The sequence below is a fragment of the Mus caroli genome, chromosome 5 (assembly GCF_900094665.2).
Source record: "Mus caroli chromosome 5, CAROLI_EIJ_v1.1, whole genome shotgun sequence".
Lineage (NCBI taxonomy): Eukaryota > Metazoa > Chordata > Mammalia > Rodentia > Muridae > Mus > Mus caroli.
Window position 1 is genome coordinate 12,928,611 of NC_034574.1, and position 17,696 is coordinate 12,946,306.

The window sequence follows — 17,696 nt, forward strand, 5'->3', positions numbered from 1 at the left end:
AAGTGGGGGGCGCTATGGGGGACTTTTGGGATAGTATTGGAAATGTAATTGAGGAAAATATGTAATAAAAATATAAAAAAAAATAAAGTACAGTTAAATATTAAAAAAAAAAAAAAAAAAAAAGTTTAAAATTAGTTGATAATATTTAGGAAGTAAAGTTATCAAGTGGTTTTCAGCCAGATTAGCATCAAAGTGAATCCTTTCACAAAAAGACCCTTATTATAACTATATATGTCTCTGTTTTTACCAATGAGAACTCTATAGGATGGTTTACCACAGCAGGTCTTTCCTAAACAACTCTTGAGAGGTGAATAGTAACATCTCGTGCAGAGTTTGCACTATCATGGCCTCCTCCTGCATACAAATCCAATGCTCAAGTCAATGCTCCAAACACTTTTTTGAATGATCTCATTTGTCCACTTTCATTTTAATGATCATTGTTATTAGTGCATGATAATTATACTTCTTTCAAATTTAAACACGTTATATGAGTCTATCGATAGCCCCAAAGAAGAAATATACACGTCACAGAAACTATATGCACTGAAAACAGATATGACTTTTGAATTTTTACATCTAAAACCGCTTCTAAAGATAAAATGAGCAAGTAATGTATATTTTCTAATCTTTTAGAATCATGTTCCCATAACAACAATGAAAATCTCATCCAAAAAGGTAAGAACTGTTTTTATGTCATATTCTATGCATAATAAAATATTACAATCAGGATAGTATGTTTCTAACTTCGGAAAGATGAGTTTTATTATTGACAAATAATCATCCAGAATTCTCTCTGATTTGACGTAGACCTCACTTGTCTGTCAGTGAAAACTGATTCGAAGATAATGAGAACAAACCACATATACAAAAGTCATTCCACCTTTTTATATATGCTATATCCTTAACTATGATGGTATGTCCATGCTAATAAAAATCAGTATTCTAAAAGGAGGCAGCATAATTTTTGGGCTACTATAATGTCAAGACATCCTCAAGGACTAGAGTGAATAATCCACCCACTTCTGATTTCCTGCCAGTGTTACATCTTTAAGAGAATTATGCAATGTTATTTCCTACAGTTTATGTATATCTACAAAACCCTTACTGTACCCTATCAAAGGGATGTGGATTTGGAAAAGGACTGAGTGATGGTGATTATCAAGAATTAAGTTAATCTAAGTTTCTTAAACATACAAATATTCAATGATCACAAAGAGGAGATGGCAGTTCTAATTTTTCATGTCTGTGAAGCACCCTGCTCCAATTCCTAAAGCCTCAAGGGTTACCTCCCTACAGTCAGAATGAGTCATCTTCACATGTACTTTAATCTCTACTTGACTATAAATTATAGGGAAGTTGTTTAACTTCCCTGACCTAAGTTTCTACATCTAGAAAGCAATGCCTTTCTCACAAATGATGTATGTAAATTGCCTAGAATAAAATGGCACTAGCTAGTGCTGTCTTTAAGAACCTTGGGTTCTATTTTTCTTGGAACACAGACTAAAGATGTTAGATGTTTGAACAACTGACTTTATAATTGCAGTGCTCTTTGCCATATCCAACATACTAGACATGATGTGGTACTCATAGTCAGACTTCTGATCTTTACACTTGACTGAGTTTTATGAGAACAAATAAATATGACATAATGGAGCTAAAGATCTCATCTGTAAAAATGTTTGCATGGTGCATAACAAACATTTTCCCAAGTAACAAAAAGTCATTTGTCATTTTGCTAATGTCCTATGGAGCTGATCTCAAGTCAGAATTGTCTTTGAAGCCAGCAGGGAAGCTTTTAGTTTACGATGGCTTAATGGAAGGACACAATATAGAAGCAAGATTCAAAGTCTTCCCAGTCATTTGTGTGGCATCCTAGTCGTATATAAAATGTATGTCTCCGCGTCTTAATAGGTCATTTGTTATGTTGGTTTTCAACATCTTATACTGCAGATGGTTTAAAATGTTTCAGTGAAGCAGTGAATGTCACAGCTAGGGTACTGACTTGGTTTTCTGAACATCTTTGGCTTTGCTAAGTACTTTATTACTCTCTGAGGTGGGAACACTGCAGTTTGCGAAGAGAATGTTATACCTGTTTAGTTATGAAATTGTTTTTCCTAGTACTCAAACTATTTAATCATATATCTTGTACTTTTGTTTCTTTCAATTTACTCTTTGTACCAAATTGCAAAAATATTGACATTACTAAAAAATTAAAGTACATAGAATAAAACTACGTTTTCCCTTTTCTCAAATAAACTAGGATTGTTAAAATATTTTAATGCATCTGATACTTTCAATTGCCTCTCTTCTTGAGATACACATTTAGTTGGCAGTAAACACTGCTGGAATAGAGGCCTCCTGCATAATAAGTGTGTTCTACCACCGAGTTACATCCCTAGCCTTCTTTTTTAACTTTTTATTTTGTGGCAAAGTCTCAATAAGTGCCTGATGTGGCCTTGTAAAGTCACTCTGCAACTAGGCAAGCCTTGAACGTGTCACTCTTCTGATTTAACTGATCAAGGATTAGAATTACAGATCTCTGCCACAGGGTCCAGTGGTGACCATTTATGCTCAGTGTTCTTGGGTGAATGATAATTGGCAAAACACAGAAGAAGCTGTTGTTTTCTCGAGACTTAGATGTATACATAGAAATCTATCAGTTTCCAACAATTTCTCAAAAATCAATAAACTTGAATATTGTATTTATACTGGATACAATAGGCTGAAATATTATTCCTGTGATTGGAACTGAGACTTACCGATTGTTAGTTTGCTCATTGATATTTTTCTTTTCTTTTGTAATTAATCCATATTCATTGTCAATTCACTTCTGAGCATTTTATTATCCCTGGGACATTTATGTCATAGAAGAATACTACAACAATGAATTCATACAGTATATACAATTCTTAAATAATTAGTAAAAATCTGTTTTTAAAAAAATGTCTCAATGTCTTACAAATGAAGGGGTAAACTATTTTTTACTCTATTATGGTAATAAAGATTGCTAGACAAAGAAGAAGTTTTGAATCATGTTTAAATGTAAACCTTTATATTAGGGCTGGTCACATAGCCTTACTAGATAGCAAGAGGTTACTTTGGGCACAGCAATACCACAGAAGCGAGAGGAGGATGGCAACTTTCCACCACAACTCCAGGTGCAGTGACTTACTGAAAGGATTATGGCACAGTGTGATACAGAAGTACCCAGGATCCTCCTCTGGCCTCTGCATGAGAACACAGGCACACACACTGATGTAAGCATGTCACATACATGTACATCCAATCCAAATACCCACACAGAACAAACAAGTACATTTTCCAAATAATTGAAAAATAGTTTTAAGTATTATGTTACTTTCAAAGACATGTATCCAAATGTTGTCACTTTAAATATGACTGATTATCGAGAACATTTTTTCTTCTGAACACAACTGCCTTTTATTTCAAAACTGACTTGTGCTGCTCTACTTGAAGATTGCAAAAGCTTTCTTGTCATTTGCTAAGAGATGGCATTCAGAGGAAAAAGAAAACATCATAATTTAAATCTGCAATAAATAGGTCAAATCTTAGAGAACAATGGACCCCAATGTTTAAAACACATTGCCATTCTACATAGTACACTAAGAGGTATTTTTTTTAACAGAAAGTGGTAATATTATAGGTATATAAATATAGGAAAAGTCTATTTATTTTGGCTTTATCTTCTCTTTGGTTCTTGTTTTGAGTCTGTTTCTACAGAAATCCATGGGTTTGTGGCTATATATTATGTGTTCGTGCTGAAAGCTTTTTAACTTTTACCTCTGAAATAAATCATCATGGTTCTTCTTGTAGCAACAGTTGTACGTGAGCTCCAATGAGGGGGTTTCCCAAGTCTCTCTGCATCGCTGCCATATCTACGGCACAGCCTGTGCGGACTGCTGCTTGGCAAGGGATCCATACTGTGCCTGGGATGGCCACTCTTGCTCTAGGTTCTATCCCACTGGGAAGCGGTGAGTGCAAGCATGTGTGTGAACATCCAAATGTACTTCACAGGGCAGGGTAGTCAAGGATGAGTTCTATGGCCAGTTCTTTCTAAAAGACAGTGCAAAATGAAGCCATGTTTACCATGGCATTCAGCTTTTCAGGGATGACTACAGTCTTAAGAAACATTGAACTGTCCAGGAAAATTTCAGGTTTTTAATTGTTATATTTTGATAATTTAAAACCATTTTTATTTTTAAATGTATCTTCTCATCCTGCAAGTCCTTTCAGATCTTCCATCCTACTCACCCAACTTCAATTTTTTTCTCCAAAATCAAAAACTCAATACAATACATCCCTCTAAAACCAAGAATACAAAATAAAACCATGACTTAAAAGAAAACAAACAAACTGTAACTAAGTAAAAGCACACACATGCACACACACACGCACACACACACACATACAACTTTGGAGACCATTATAGTTGGTTTTTAAGCTGTACAAGACCCATGCTATTTTATTTTCATATGCCAAGGGCATCTTGTCCCTTTTTTTCTGTTAATTCACCAAATATTTATCTTGAAACAAATCCTTTTCAGACACTGTTGTAGAAAAATATCTACAAAATATGAAAAACAACAACAAAAATAAGAAATCCGTGTTTAGGTAAAAAATAGTCGCCAGAGAGAAGATAGACCCCAGATAGAGAAGGCTGCCAGTATGTCAAGTAATCACAAGGACTCTGGATGGGAGAGTGAAAGGGGGTTATATTATGGGGGAAGCAGCTTCTGAAAGGTCAAGAGGATGGTCAGAAAGGGCCATGGTTGGAATAGAAAAGTAAAACCAGGAGAAAAATGTGCGAAGGGCAATACCAAGAAATTCTCTGGAGGAATAGCACTCTAGAAGTGTGCTAGCAAACATTCAAGAAAAAACATCAAAGATCATAACAGGACTTGGTAGCCTATAAAAGGAGAAGGAAGGCTGGAAAGAAATAAGTTTGCAATGCCAGGTAATGAGGACTGTATCAGTAATCTATCAGAACTCAGTTTTGTTTATAACGGAGGTGGAGATGACTGATTTAGGGGAACATACTGACATTATCTGACTCTTGGTTCGCAACACAGCCTGGGTCTTTCTTTCCTTGGAAGCAGTTGAAACACAGCAGAAGGACAAAGGATCCAGACGTCGGTTATAATCTTGGTCACATACAGGAGTGGTTTGTGTGGGGATGGGAGAGGCAGCGGTAGCAAAAGAGTGCTCTGCGTTTGTATACTCGCGTAAGCACTTTGTTGAAGTATTTGGCGTGGGAGCTTAGAAAACTAGAGAGGTAAAATACTCCCAGTTTCTGAAAGGCAGAGCAGTAGGAAATGTGTGATGTCTGAGAGTTAACCCTGTAAACGGAGCAGTTATGAGGGAGAAAGAAGACATTAAACCACATACGCCTATGAGACACTCCCGCAAGGCTATGGAGTGGAGAAAGAAGTGTGAATCTGGAGTAGAGAGGAGTGATCTTTACATGCATGAGTTTGAGGACGACTCCATCTTTAACCCAGAAGTCTTACTTTCTCCTCAGATACCCAGTGTTCTCCCATATTTGTCATAGGAGTTGGGCAGGAGGTCCTTCGCTTCTATCAATTTTCCTTCCCCAGCAATTGTTTTTATTTGCATTGGCCAAAGAGATCAGAACCTGAACAAGGCATGTGAGGGAGTTAAATTTCAAACATAATCTCAAATAAATTTGATTTTGTAGCTGTCAGTAGATTCTTCAACAATATGTGCTTTCTAGTTATAATATAATAAAAGTAGTATTTTGAAAGTGTCCCCACAGCTTTTAACCAGAGGACACATTTTTCTTCGTAAGAGTTCTAGAGCTAAGTATAGTGTCTCTAACACCAGAATTAGAGTCCTGACCCTTTAGCCAGATTTAATGCCAGACAAAACTCACACATGATACTTTCTGCAAAGTAAAGTGGGAATTATAAATAGGATATAAGCAACAGCCTATATGTAAGTATATATGCTTGTAATGTGAGAAAATAAAAGGGCGGGGCCTCTTCCTTGCAAAGACTTTGTCCTAGGCTGATAGGAATCCTAATTTTCACACAAGCAATGCATCTGAAGTAAAACTTCATTCCATGTGAGGAATATCAATACATAGTTGTGATGCTGCCTCTCCTATTGCAAATCCAGTTACATTTTCTAAGATCTGTACTGTAGCACGGTTTCATTTTGCCATTCGACCCCCACAAACCATACATTTTATCATGGCTCTTTATATACAAATTATTGAAACTGTCTTACATTGATTTCTCTTCCTATTGTGCCTAGTATTAAAACATACATGCTGGTCTGGAAAATAAAGTGTCAACTCTTTAAATAACTGTTTTGAATATCTCAAATTCTATGACAAAGACCTACAAAATACAAAACACACACATACATGTGCACACATGCACATGGGGGGAGGAGGGTGTGGAGATGAACTTATCCGTATTTATAGCTTACCCAGATTTCTTTCTGGCTAGTATAATAGAAGTTTCACTAATATTATCTGTGTTCTTTAAACATTCCAAAATATTTTCAACTCAAACATGTTTGGGGAATGTAAAGTGTTTTTGCAGAATAAATTGATTCATTCTCCCTATTTTTGTTTATACAGATTAAACAGTAGTTGTGGAAAAGACCATTTTTTAATATTTTCAGTATTCACTTCCTTTTCTATTGGTGTTATCTGTCTTTATTGTCCTGGAATTATCTCTCTGTAGCAAACACTACATAGATGGATTTATTGTAACTAAAGAAAAATTTACCTTTTACATACAAGCAGAGAAGTACAGTTACAGCCAAAAAACAAAATCCATACATTTACACAGCATTAAATACTGTCTAAATGATTTCTTTAATTTGAAAGAACCAGGCATACAGCAAACAATATATACATTTTCTCGATATCTGTGTGTATTAGCCTGAATTCAGGCAGATAGTAAATGTAAGATAGGGTAATCAGTTCAATCTTTATAAACATCTTTTCTGTGAAAGTAGAAAATGATTTCATTGTTTATCCAAAAGAATTGAGACTAATGATGAAACCTCAGCAAACTGAGCCAAATCCCAACTCCTACATGTAATCTAATATCATGCTCCCTACCAGCATGGCGCTGTTACACGCCAGGAATGTTTGCAAGAGAACTGACACATCCCAAAGGCTCTCGCTGATCTCATCATTTGAAAAGTGTTATAACAAGGGTTTCCATTTGAATGTCTGGAAGTTGATGTGGCAAGTTCAGTTCGCCTAGGAGAGTTGATGCACCGTGAATGAGTAGCACCCCATGGTGCTGACTACAGGACAATAAATTTACACATTGTGAATGGTATTGAATATCTAGAATCAGAAAGTGGCCAGGTCAGCCATAAGAACACTCAGAAAGTGTTGTTTTAGTATATATTCCCAGGATGTACAATAGTAAATAATGCAGATCCCTGGCAGGAAAACTGGCATGGAGCTAGTCGAGAAGAGGACACTGACTATATTTCATTATATAAGAGTGAATGGTATGTCTGCCAATCTGTGTGTGAGGGAGATAATATACACATAAATAATGGAATTATAAACCAATATTTCTTTTAACATATTGGCGACCATAAAGTACCTACCCTTTTTGATAATTTTACATGGAGATTTTAAAATTATGGGTGACTGTGAGATTAATTATCACTGTGTACATTTTTATTTCTGTTAATTTTGTTCAATATGTTATCATCAGGCCAAGATATTAGGACTTAACACATAATCAAATTAATACTATTCTCATTTATAAACCATTTAGCTGTGCATTCCCAATATTTAAAGTGAGGGCCCATATGATTTTCAGTGTTGGCTATATGTATCCAGCTGCTCCCCTCTCCATTATGAAGTCGAGACTAACAGACCTCATGAAACTGCAGTGCACACAGTGAAATCCATAGTGAGCAAATCCAGATAATTTATATAACGAATCTTTCATTGACAAGGGTTCTATTTAAAATGTTTTTCCACAGCCAGGCATGGTGGCGCACGCCTTTAATCCCAGCACTTGGGAGGCAGAGGCAGGCGGATTTCTGAGTTTGAGGCCAGCTTGGTCTACAAAGTGAGTTCCAGGACAGCCAGGGCTATACAGAGAAACTCCGTCTTGAAAAACAAAACAAAACAAAACAAACAAACAAAAATAATAAAATAAAATAAAATAAAATGTTTTTCCATTAATATGTTCCTAGCAAAGAATCTATTTGACTGGGAGCAGAGTAAACCTTAAAAATCTCCTACTAAGTATTTTGGGGGACAGAGAAACTAGTATAGCCTATACATTTAATGATGATATTAAATAAATGTCAGTATCATTAGAATAAGAATATTACCTTACTAATAGGGTAAGATATCATATCTATATCTAATTGTCTAAAGGTTTTCATATATGTTCATATATCTTTAAATTTGCTAGTCTACTGTATAAATATATGTATACTTGTATGAGAAATGTATGTTTATTGTTTAGGTGTTTTCATGTTAGTGCATTTTGGATTAACCACTGTGAAATAAAATTTAATGCAGTTATTTAGACAATCTAGTATCAACTAGAGATTTTGTGGCTGTCAGCTCTCAGATGATTCAAGGAGAGGGAATGACTAGATGCCAAGGAAAAAGGGGTCCCACCTATCACACAGTCACAGGCAAGGTCAGACCCCTGAGTGAGATAATGAGACTCTCCTATCGGCTCTCTAAATTAAAGCCCAGGCAATCTGAAGGCTGCCAAATTTAAACCATAATATTTTTAATGTCATTAATGCCAACTTTTTTGAATATTGTTCTGCACTTACAGGAGGAGCCGAAGACAAGATGTGAGACATGGAAACCCACTGACACAATGCCGAGGGTTCAATCTGAAAGGTACAAGAAGGGAGGGAGTGTTAATCAGGGTGCACAGAAACAACATTCTGTACGTCGGTTAGTAAGGGACCTTCACCCACGACATTCACTCAAGAGTGTATCCTCCTAAGTTTATGATTAGTATTTGTTAATGATAATTATTTACGTTTGTAAGTGTTCTTCATATGGAACCACAAGACACAAGACTTCTGGAGCAAGCGGTTGCTAGTGTATGAGTGGGTAGGTCTCATGTACAAATGGCCAACACAGATTTTCTTAGCTACTTATTTCTTTCTGAGGAAAAAACTGTAATTTTAATATTGACTAACAACACAATAAACACTATTTTATTGAAGAAAATAGATGTAAGAAAACATTTATGACTTTAGTTATTTTGAACAATAGTACTTAGTACTTAGGTTAGCGATTTTGAACCTCTGTGCTGTTTAGAGCATTCATACTTCATGACAATCTGCCAGGCATTGTATGATGCTTACTGTCTTCCCAAATTTGTACCCAGAATTTATTGACAATTCACTAATCATCCCCTGTCCCCTAGTGCTGGCCAGGAGCTGTCCTCCTTTCCTAAGCGTCTGAGTGTTCTAGATACCATGTACAATGGACGCACACAGAATCTGCAGTTTCATTTCACTCTTTTCAGATTTTCAATCTCTTGAAAACACATACAATTTTTCCTATTTATAGAATTCATTATATGTTCATAGCACAGTTTGTTTATTTACTTATCCCTTTCTAAAGACATATACTGTTCCCAGTTCCATAGATGCAGAGAATAAACCATCAGAGGTCCAGACTGAGACTCAATCGCAGGCCTATGTCCTGTTTCACAGTTAACCCAACGCTGTCCTGACAAAGAGTCCATTTTGTTAAACTATTCCTTGATCGCTTTCCTCCTCAAACAGCTCTTCCTTCTGGCTGCCTGGAGCTGCAGGCATGTGGCTTTAAAGATAAAACTACCCTGAAATTTTCATATAATAAACTTTATAAAATTAAAACAACAGCAGCAGCTGAAGGGGAGAGTGTCAGCCAGGTCTGTAGCCTCAGGAATCAGGTTTTGGGGACAGCAGTCCTGGGCTAGAGAGGAAGACTCACAGTTACCACACAGTTGAGCCTGGGCCTTCATGTAGCAAAGAATGCCATTCCTCTTCTATTCTCATTCATACTATGGTAACTGCAAGATCTCACTATGAGGTAGATTTTTATTCCATTGTTTTCTACATCTAATTCAGGGGCATGCATCTGCTTTGCATATGTTATGCACAAAGCATTTTTATAAAGCATTATGCCAGTTCCTATTTATAATGTCCATCTTGACAGTGGTGAGAACGGTGGCATTTGTCAAGTATTTGTGCTAACTTTGAGCTTTGGCTCAAGTACTTTCTTGTGATAGCCTCATTCATTGTTTAAAACCTATATCAACATCGATTTCTATCCCTGATTTATAAATAAAGCAGCCTGATGCTCATTTAACATCTGTCTCATTTCTGTAAGTACTTTGTTTGCTGTAAAGCTTTTATTGAAGTTTTAAAATGTTATAATCTATGATTTAGAAATGAATAAAATGAGCACAGAGATGGTTCAAGTAACTTGTCTCATGTTACACAGCCAGTAGTGTGGGTGCACAGGAATTTATCCCGTGTTCCTCTTACTCTAAAGCCTGGCTACTCAATCATTGCATCACACTGGATATACTGTGCTTTCTGGTTGATCTTCTTCTATTCCACACTGAGTATGGTTTCATGGGTGGCATGAACCCAGATCCCATTTTGCCTGAAACTTCACACTTCATTCACAGTGTATTTCTTCATATAGCACACCACACACACACACACACACACACACACACACACACATACACACACAAATGTGTGAATATTATATTATAATTCTTTGTGACTCTTAACCACTTTGCACAACTGAGAAAATCTAACTAAAAGGCTATTATAATTAGATAGTCATATAATAATTAGATAACTAAAGCTACATTACAATCCTCAGTGCAGAGCAATAAATGTGTACCAACACAACCTTAGATAAATTGTTTTAGGGTTTATATCATTTTACATTTAAACAAAACTGCTAGAGCCTATGGAAACATTTTATCATGAAAGTGTGCCTACTTCCTTTTGGTGACAGCCATCCTGAGCACAGTCTTAGAGAAGCATTCACATAGAAGAGTCATCTTTGAAATCAGTTCTCTCTGACTCTGCTGCGATTTTTGCTTTTCAGCATACAGAAATGCCGCTGAAATTGTTCAGTATGGAGTAAGAAATAACAGCACTTTCCTTGAGTGTGCTCCCAAGTCTCCACAGGCATCTATCAAGTGGTTGCTGCAGAAAGACAAAGACAGGAGGAAGGAGGTGAGTGGCCGGCCCCCACCTTCCCAGCCATCCATCACTGCTGTAGAAGGAGCACTAAATCACCACTCCTCAGGGAGGCACAGATGAAACTGGGAAAGAGAAACATAGAGACATCCTTTTGATGTCAGTGGCATGTCAAGTGCCATCTCCTTTAAAATCCTTTGCCCTTAGAGTTGAAGGATTAATTAGAAATACTCTATGCCAGCCACCACTATAGCCTAGTGTTTGTAAAAAAAAGAGACAAAGTAAAAAAAGAAGCATTTGTGAAAGATACAAAATGTGTTCAAATTCAGAAGCTAAGACTGCATACAACAGCACCTTTGTGTGACTCACAAGATTAAAAGACCTTTAAAAAGGTTCCATTTTCCTCAGCAAGTAATTACATTGAACTTTAATCCTTTGGAGCAAGGAGCATTTTTTTTGCTGTGTGGTCATGTTTCCATTGTATTAGAATTCATGACCCTTGTATGTCACTCAGGTAATTTATGCAATCATTGTATGTGAGACCATTGGATTTACTTATTAGTATGGGAAAAGTCCCCTAGATTTGCAAATAAACACATTCTTACCCTAAATTTTCAGTTATTATAAAAAATTTAAAAAGAATGACATTGCAAATTGGCATAGAGCAACACATACTGAATTCCATAATATTGTTAGCATCTGTCTTGACAACTAAGAAGAAAATATTACATACACATATATGCAGCCCCTAATTCTAAAGTTGCATGTTGCTAATACACTCTGAATTTTGGTGGAGCCAAGTGAAAATTGGACAAACCCCTGCATTTGTGTGGGTTCTAATGAAGGTGATTATATTCCTGTGTATTGTTAGTTAAGTCTGTGCAAGGGCACACTACTGAAACCTGTAGTAGACAGATACTCTCGAAGTGCCTGGGACTTCAGCTCCACAGGAAAAAAAAACATGTCCAACTCTCACACTTGTCTCTATTCAAACATGTTATGTAGTCTTTCACAACTTGAATGCCGTGAGGCTGAAACATTAAATCATAGGCTGATGACCATTTATACAAATGGAGATTCAAGTCTGTAGAAGAAAGGACAGGGTGGATGGGCTTTAGACCTCCCTATGTCCTCTGAATTAGTTTAGATTTTGTTCAGGGGATTTAGCAGAGAATCCAGTTTTGGTTCCCTGCACCCACATCAGGAAGCACACAAACTCCTCTAATTCCAGTTTCTGGGAATCCTAATCACTCTACTCTCTGCAGGATGGAACATGACCCATAGTAACTCACTCAAGATTACACATTTTAAATCTAAATACAATCTTTGACTTGGACTCTATTAACAATGAAATGTATTTTTGTACAGAACTTTCATAATATAAAAATATTTACCTGTAATGCATTACCTCTTAATTTTGGTGATATTTCTGTTTTTGTTAAGAGAGAGAGAATCCAGAATATAGATGTCATCAAATTTCCCTCCTCATGTATTATAAATCTTTTCATTGACAATACAACACCTACAGTTGTAAACCAAATTAATGACTTATGTATGTAGCCAATATCCAGCCACTGATCTCTTTCTGTTATATGCCTTGTAGTGACTAAACATTATCACATGTTTTTATTACCTTGTAGAAATAGCATTTCTTGAAAGTCTTGTAAGGTTATGTCCTTGCAACTTATTTTTAGACATTCTATAGTGTGTGATAATTGGATGAGGCTATTGAAAATATTCAAAATTCTGTGTGTGTGTGTGTGTTCTGAAAATACTTATTGAAATAAAAAGAAATGAACCACATCATATTTGTTTTGGGCTTTTACAAGTGAGTAATTTCTCAAAAATAAAAAATAAGTTTAGAACTAGATACCATATTAGAGTTCCTTTAATACAACCATTTCCATTGAATCAGGTACAAAAACAAAAACAGAAACAAAACAAAACAAAACAAAATAAATAAAACAACCTACCAATTTTGTGTTTGTGAAGAGTGAAACTGCATTTGGCTGCAGAGAACTGACTTAGTTAAGGTTACTGTTGCTAAAAGAAACACCACTTTGGGAGGAAAGGGTTTTATTTAGCTTGCACTGCTTATCACTGCTCCTCACTGAGGGAAATCAGGAGAGGAACTCAAACAGGGCAGAAACGTGGAGACTGGAACTGATGCAGAGGCCATGGAGGAGTGCTGCTTACTGGATTGCTTCCCCCTTCCCCCTTCCCCCTTCCCCCTTCCCTTTCCTTTTCTTAGCATGGATTATATACTATTTTATTTTTAATGTCATAAGATATATAATGAAAAGAGAGCACATCAGTGTGATGCATGTTCTTTCCGTTTAATATTCTTGTCCAGTACAATACACATTAACCATAGCCTCCTCCCTTCCCTCCACGTCTCCCAGCTACTCCTCCCACCTTCTCTCTCTCCCTGGGATTCACTGCTTCTCCACTTCCCTTCAGAAATGGTAGGCCTGTCAGAGATATTAACCAAACGTGGTTTAACAAAAGGAATATGCCTAGACACCCATCCTTATATCAAGGCTGGATATGGCAAATCAATAAAAGGAAAAGGGTCCCAAGAGCAGGCAAAAGAGTTGGAGACACTATACTCCTACGGCTAGGAGTCCCATTAAAATTCCAAGCTAAACAACCGTAACATATAAGCAGATGACCTAACACAGACCCCTGAAGTATTTTGGATTGTTTCTCACTACTTCCTTGTAGAACTCAGGACCATCAAGCCAAGGATGATGTCACCAACAATGGGTAGGGTTCACTCCTGTCAATCATTAATTAAGGAAATGACCTACAGAAGGAGCTTATAGAAGCATCTTCTCAAGTTGAAGTTCCTTCCATTCAGATAACTCTAGCTTGTGTCAAGTTGATAGCCAGCACAGAAACACATTTCAGGTTTTCTTGTTGTGTCTTACTGCACTATGTCTTAGTTCAGAACCCAGGGGCCAAGATTATACACTGAAGAGAAAAGGGTACATGTTCAGTGGATCTAACCAGAATGCTGTATACTTTAAGAAGGAAGATCTCAATGCTCTTGCCTAGCTGTGAAAGTCAACCATGCATTGTATATGTTGACTGTGTTATGCTAAAAACTTAGTATTCCATTTGGGATATTCACTGTGTTTCTCTCATAGGTTAAACTGAATGAGCGCATTATAGCTACTTCCCAAGGACTACTGATTCGCTCTGTTCAAGATTCTGACCAAGGACTCTACCATTGCATTGCCACTGAGAACAGCTTCAAACAGACCATAGCCAAGATCAACTTCAAAGTTTTAGATTCAGAAATGGTGGCCGTTGTGACAGACAAGTGGTCCCCATGGACATGGGCTAGCTCTGTGAGAGCTCTACCCTTCCATCCAAAGGACATCCTGGGGGCATTCAGCCACTCGGAAATGCAGCTCATCAATCAGTACTGCAAAGACACCCGGCAGCAGCAGCAGCAGCTGGGTGAAGAACCACAGAAGATGAGAGGGGACTATGGCAAGCTGAAGGCTCTCATCAACAGCAGGAAAAGCAGAAACAGGAGGAATCAGCTTCCAGAGTCATAAACATTCATCCATGAAGTTTTGCTTCCAGGAACAAATGCTCTGTCTTCACTTAGTCAACTATTAAATAAAATCTTGTGCTTTACCCATGAGAAATTTCTGACAAAAGCTGGAGACTCACTCTAAAGTGCGTTCTCTGTGAACTGAAAAGAGCATGCATTTTCTTGTATGATACAGACTAGCACTAGACATGTCATGGTCCTTGTGGTGCATAAAAATATTTAACTTATCCCAGATTTTATTTATATCTTTATGTGTCTTTTCTTCAAAATCAATGCGACAACAGAAGCAGAACTGTTACATCCTCGGTTGAGCGAGGGCCATAAATTTCCCTGTGCTCTTCCTTCTGTGCTCTAGGGGTTTAGCTTTCTAATGGTCACTGGTTTTTATACATGAAAAAGAATTCCAGTTCACAATTTTCACATAGTAAATGTCATATAAATGTGTGTGACATCCAGTGTCATGTAGGCTACACAAATGACAGGGAAGAGAGCATCCAGATGTTACGTAAAGTCAAGAGTGACTCATAAAGAGACAGTGATGAGTTCATATGCTTCCAGTGATTTATCTTCTTGCTTGTTCCTTTCTTTAAGATTGTAAGATGTGTCGGTTGCTGATATCTGCCATCCATTTTTGTTCTCTTGTTTCAGAAAAACAAAATGAATAGCCTGTACCATCCTTTGATGGGAGATCTATCAGTGAGACATTGATATTTCTACTGTTATGTTATCATCTTCCAAACAAAAGCGCTTTGTTTTTTGGAAGTTATTTAAGTTATTATAGACTTACATAAACTATTGCATTATTTAATTGATTTACTGTTTTGGTTTTAATCCCCTAGTCTACCTGGAAAATTAAAGACAACAGGGATGCAGTATTATTAAAGCATTCAACGTTTCCATGCAGAGTGAAGCTATCCAAAGGGAAAAAGAAGATCAAAGCATACAATTTGTCATGTAAAGGAATTAGTAACATGTAGCTTGTTTTCCATGTTAATAATCAAATTCTAGGAGTAATTTGTACATCCAAGGAACCAGTTTCACAAAGCATAATGATTTTTCAGGCAAGGTATCATGATTTGTAAACATATCTGTGATGGGAAAGTGATTATTACATCAAGAAAGAAAATCTCAACACATTATAAACAAAACAGACTTCTTCTTTTAAAGACTATTTTCACCCAGATATTTTTTCCACTTGATAATACTTCTTTAGGAATGTTGATACACATGTTTAAGGACCTGTGTAACCATTGGAAAATTTTAGCACTATCTTCTACTTATATACTTGGATTGTTTCATGAGAAAAGTATAATACTAAAATTAGTTTCTCCAATTTAAATGAATAAAATATAGGAGATTTTCTTATATGTCTTTTAATTATACAACTTTCACTTTATTTAATTTTATTTTAATATGTTTATATTTTCAGATAAAAAGAGAAGTTTTACTAAAACACCATTGAAACATACTTCTTATTAACAGTCCATCTAGAATGTAACTAAAGGGGATCTATATCATTTTATAATGCTGTGGAAAAAACTCCAGGAAGTAAAACTATGGATAGCAGTGTAAGTTGGTAGTAGACTACGTGTTTAGCATGTACAAAGACCTGGGCTCAAACAGAAAGAAAGGAAGAAAGATACCGAGGAAGGAGGGCAAGCAGGAAAAAGAACAGACTGACTGGAGAGAAGAAGGGCAGGAAAGAGGTAAAGAAGGCAAAGAAAGATGGAGGGAATACATTCATTATCAGAAGATTAAAAAATGTTAGTTAAATGATGGTCAATTCTGGTGTTCTTAAGAGTGCACCTCAGTGTTGTAGAAAACACCAGTTATAATAGCATAAATGTACCCAAATGTGTACAGTGCTACAATAATCTATAGTGTTAGCATATGCAAACGGTTAGCATGTTTAAAATGTTCACACTTTGGGTTTTCTTATACATATAAAAATAGCCATGTGCTCACATGTGATGCTAACACCATCCTCTTTCTGTGTTTGTGATTAATCTATTGTATGGAAAGAGCTAAAGTAAAATGATTTCCAAGGCACACTTCTCCTTGCTCCACTTACCTTCAAACTGCCAGTCACTGATGCTTAGATCTATGCTATTAGTTGTTCCAATTATCACCTCCTGGGTTTGTTTTTAACCATAATTACATTTCAAATCTTCATTTCTTTTTCTTAAAGATATAGAAATTACTGTGCAGCATAGCCCGGCCAAAAGTAAAACATATATATCTCTCAAAGACATAACGAATACATATTGAGTATGGGTGATTACTCGGTTTTATTTTGTTTACTTGGGAAAATTAATGATTAAACATGTTTTTCTTTTGTATTGTACATAAAATTACCTAGAAATGCACTTTTCCTCCAAAATGTAGGTTCGTGAATAGACGTAGCATGATGAAGCTGTCTTTACAGTGAATGCTTATAGTATGTAGAGAAAGCAAACTAGATGTAGTTACCACATGAGAATTTAGATGTTGAAAAAAATAATTTGTCTGGAAAAATAAAGCATTCAATCCCGCCCCCAAAGATGTCTTTCACTTTTCTTTTTAAGGTGGTATGTGTTAACGTGACAGAAACTGTTGAATTGTTATTATCATTTAAAGAATTAGTTATCCAATGTTATAAAAACAAACCATTAAGTGCTTCAGAATTTAACAATTACGGTATATGTATTTCTAACTATTAGACCAGCAGTTTTCATTCAAGTCCAAACTTGAATCATCCAGTGTCATTCATCTCCTATGCATATTCATAAAAAATATATTAGCATATGAAAATCAACACATTTTTAGACTCAATATTTTATATTTACTCTTGCATATATAAAATTTTCATGATATATTATGTCTATAATTTGAAACAGTCATAGTTTAGGAATGTATATGATTAAATCCACTCTACCTA

At 36.1% G+C, this 17,696-nt stretch overlaps 1 protein-coding gene across 1 annotated transcript in view; it reads left to right on the forward strand.

Moving 5' to 3' along the window:
* The window catches only part of Sema3c (semaphorin 3C), a 150,304-nt gene extending 132,995 nt beyond the window's left edge, over positions 1 to 17,309 (forward strand). The window contains exons 14-18 of the mRNA XM_021161998.2: positions 634 to 675; positions 3,835 to 3,992; positions 8,823 to 8,890; positions 11,120 to 11,250; positions 14,364 to 17,309. Coding sequence (XP_021017657.1) covers positions 634 to 675; positions 3,835 to 3,992; positions 8,823 to 8,890; positions 11,120 to 11,250; positions 14,364 to 14,780 — 816 coding nt within the window. The 3' untranslated portion in view covers positions 14,781 to 17,309. The remainder of the gene's footprint in view (positions 1 to 633; positions 676 to 3,834; positions 3,993 to 8,822; positions 8,891 to 11,119; positions 11,251 to 14,363) is intronic.
* The last annotated feature ends 387 nt before the right edge of the window (positions 17,310 to 17,696 follow it).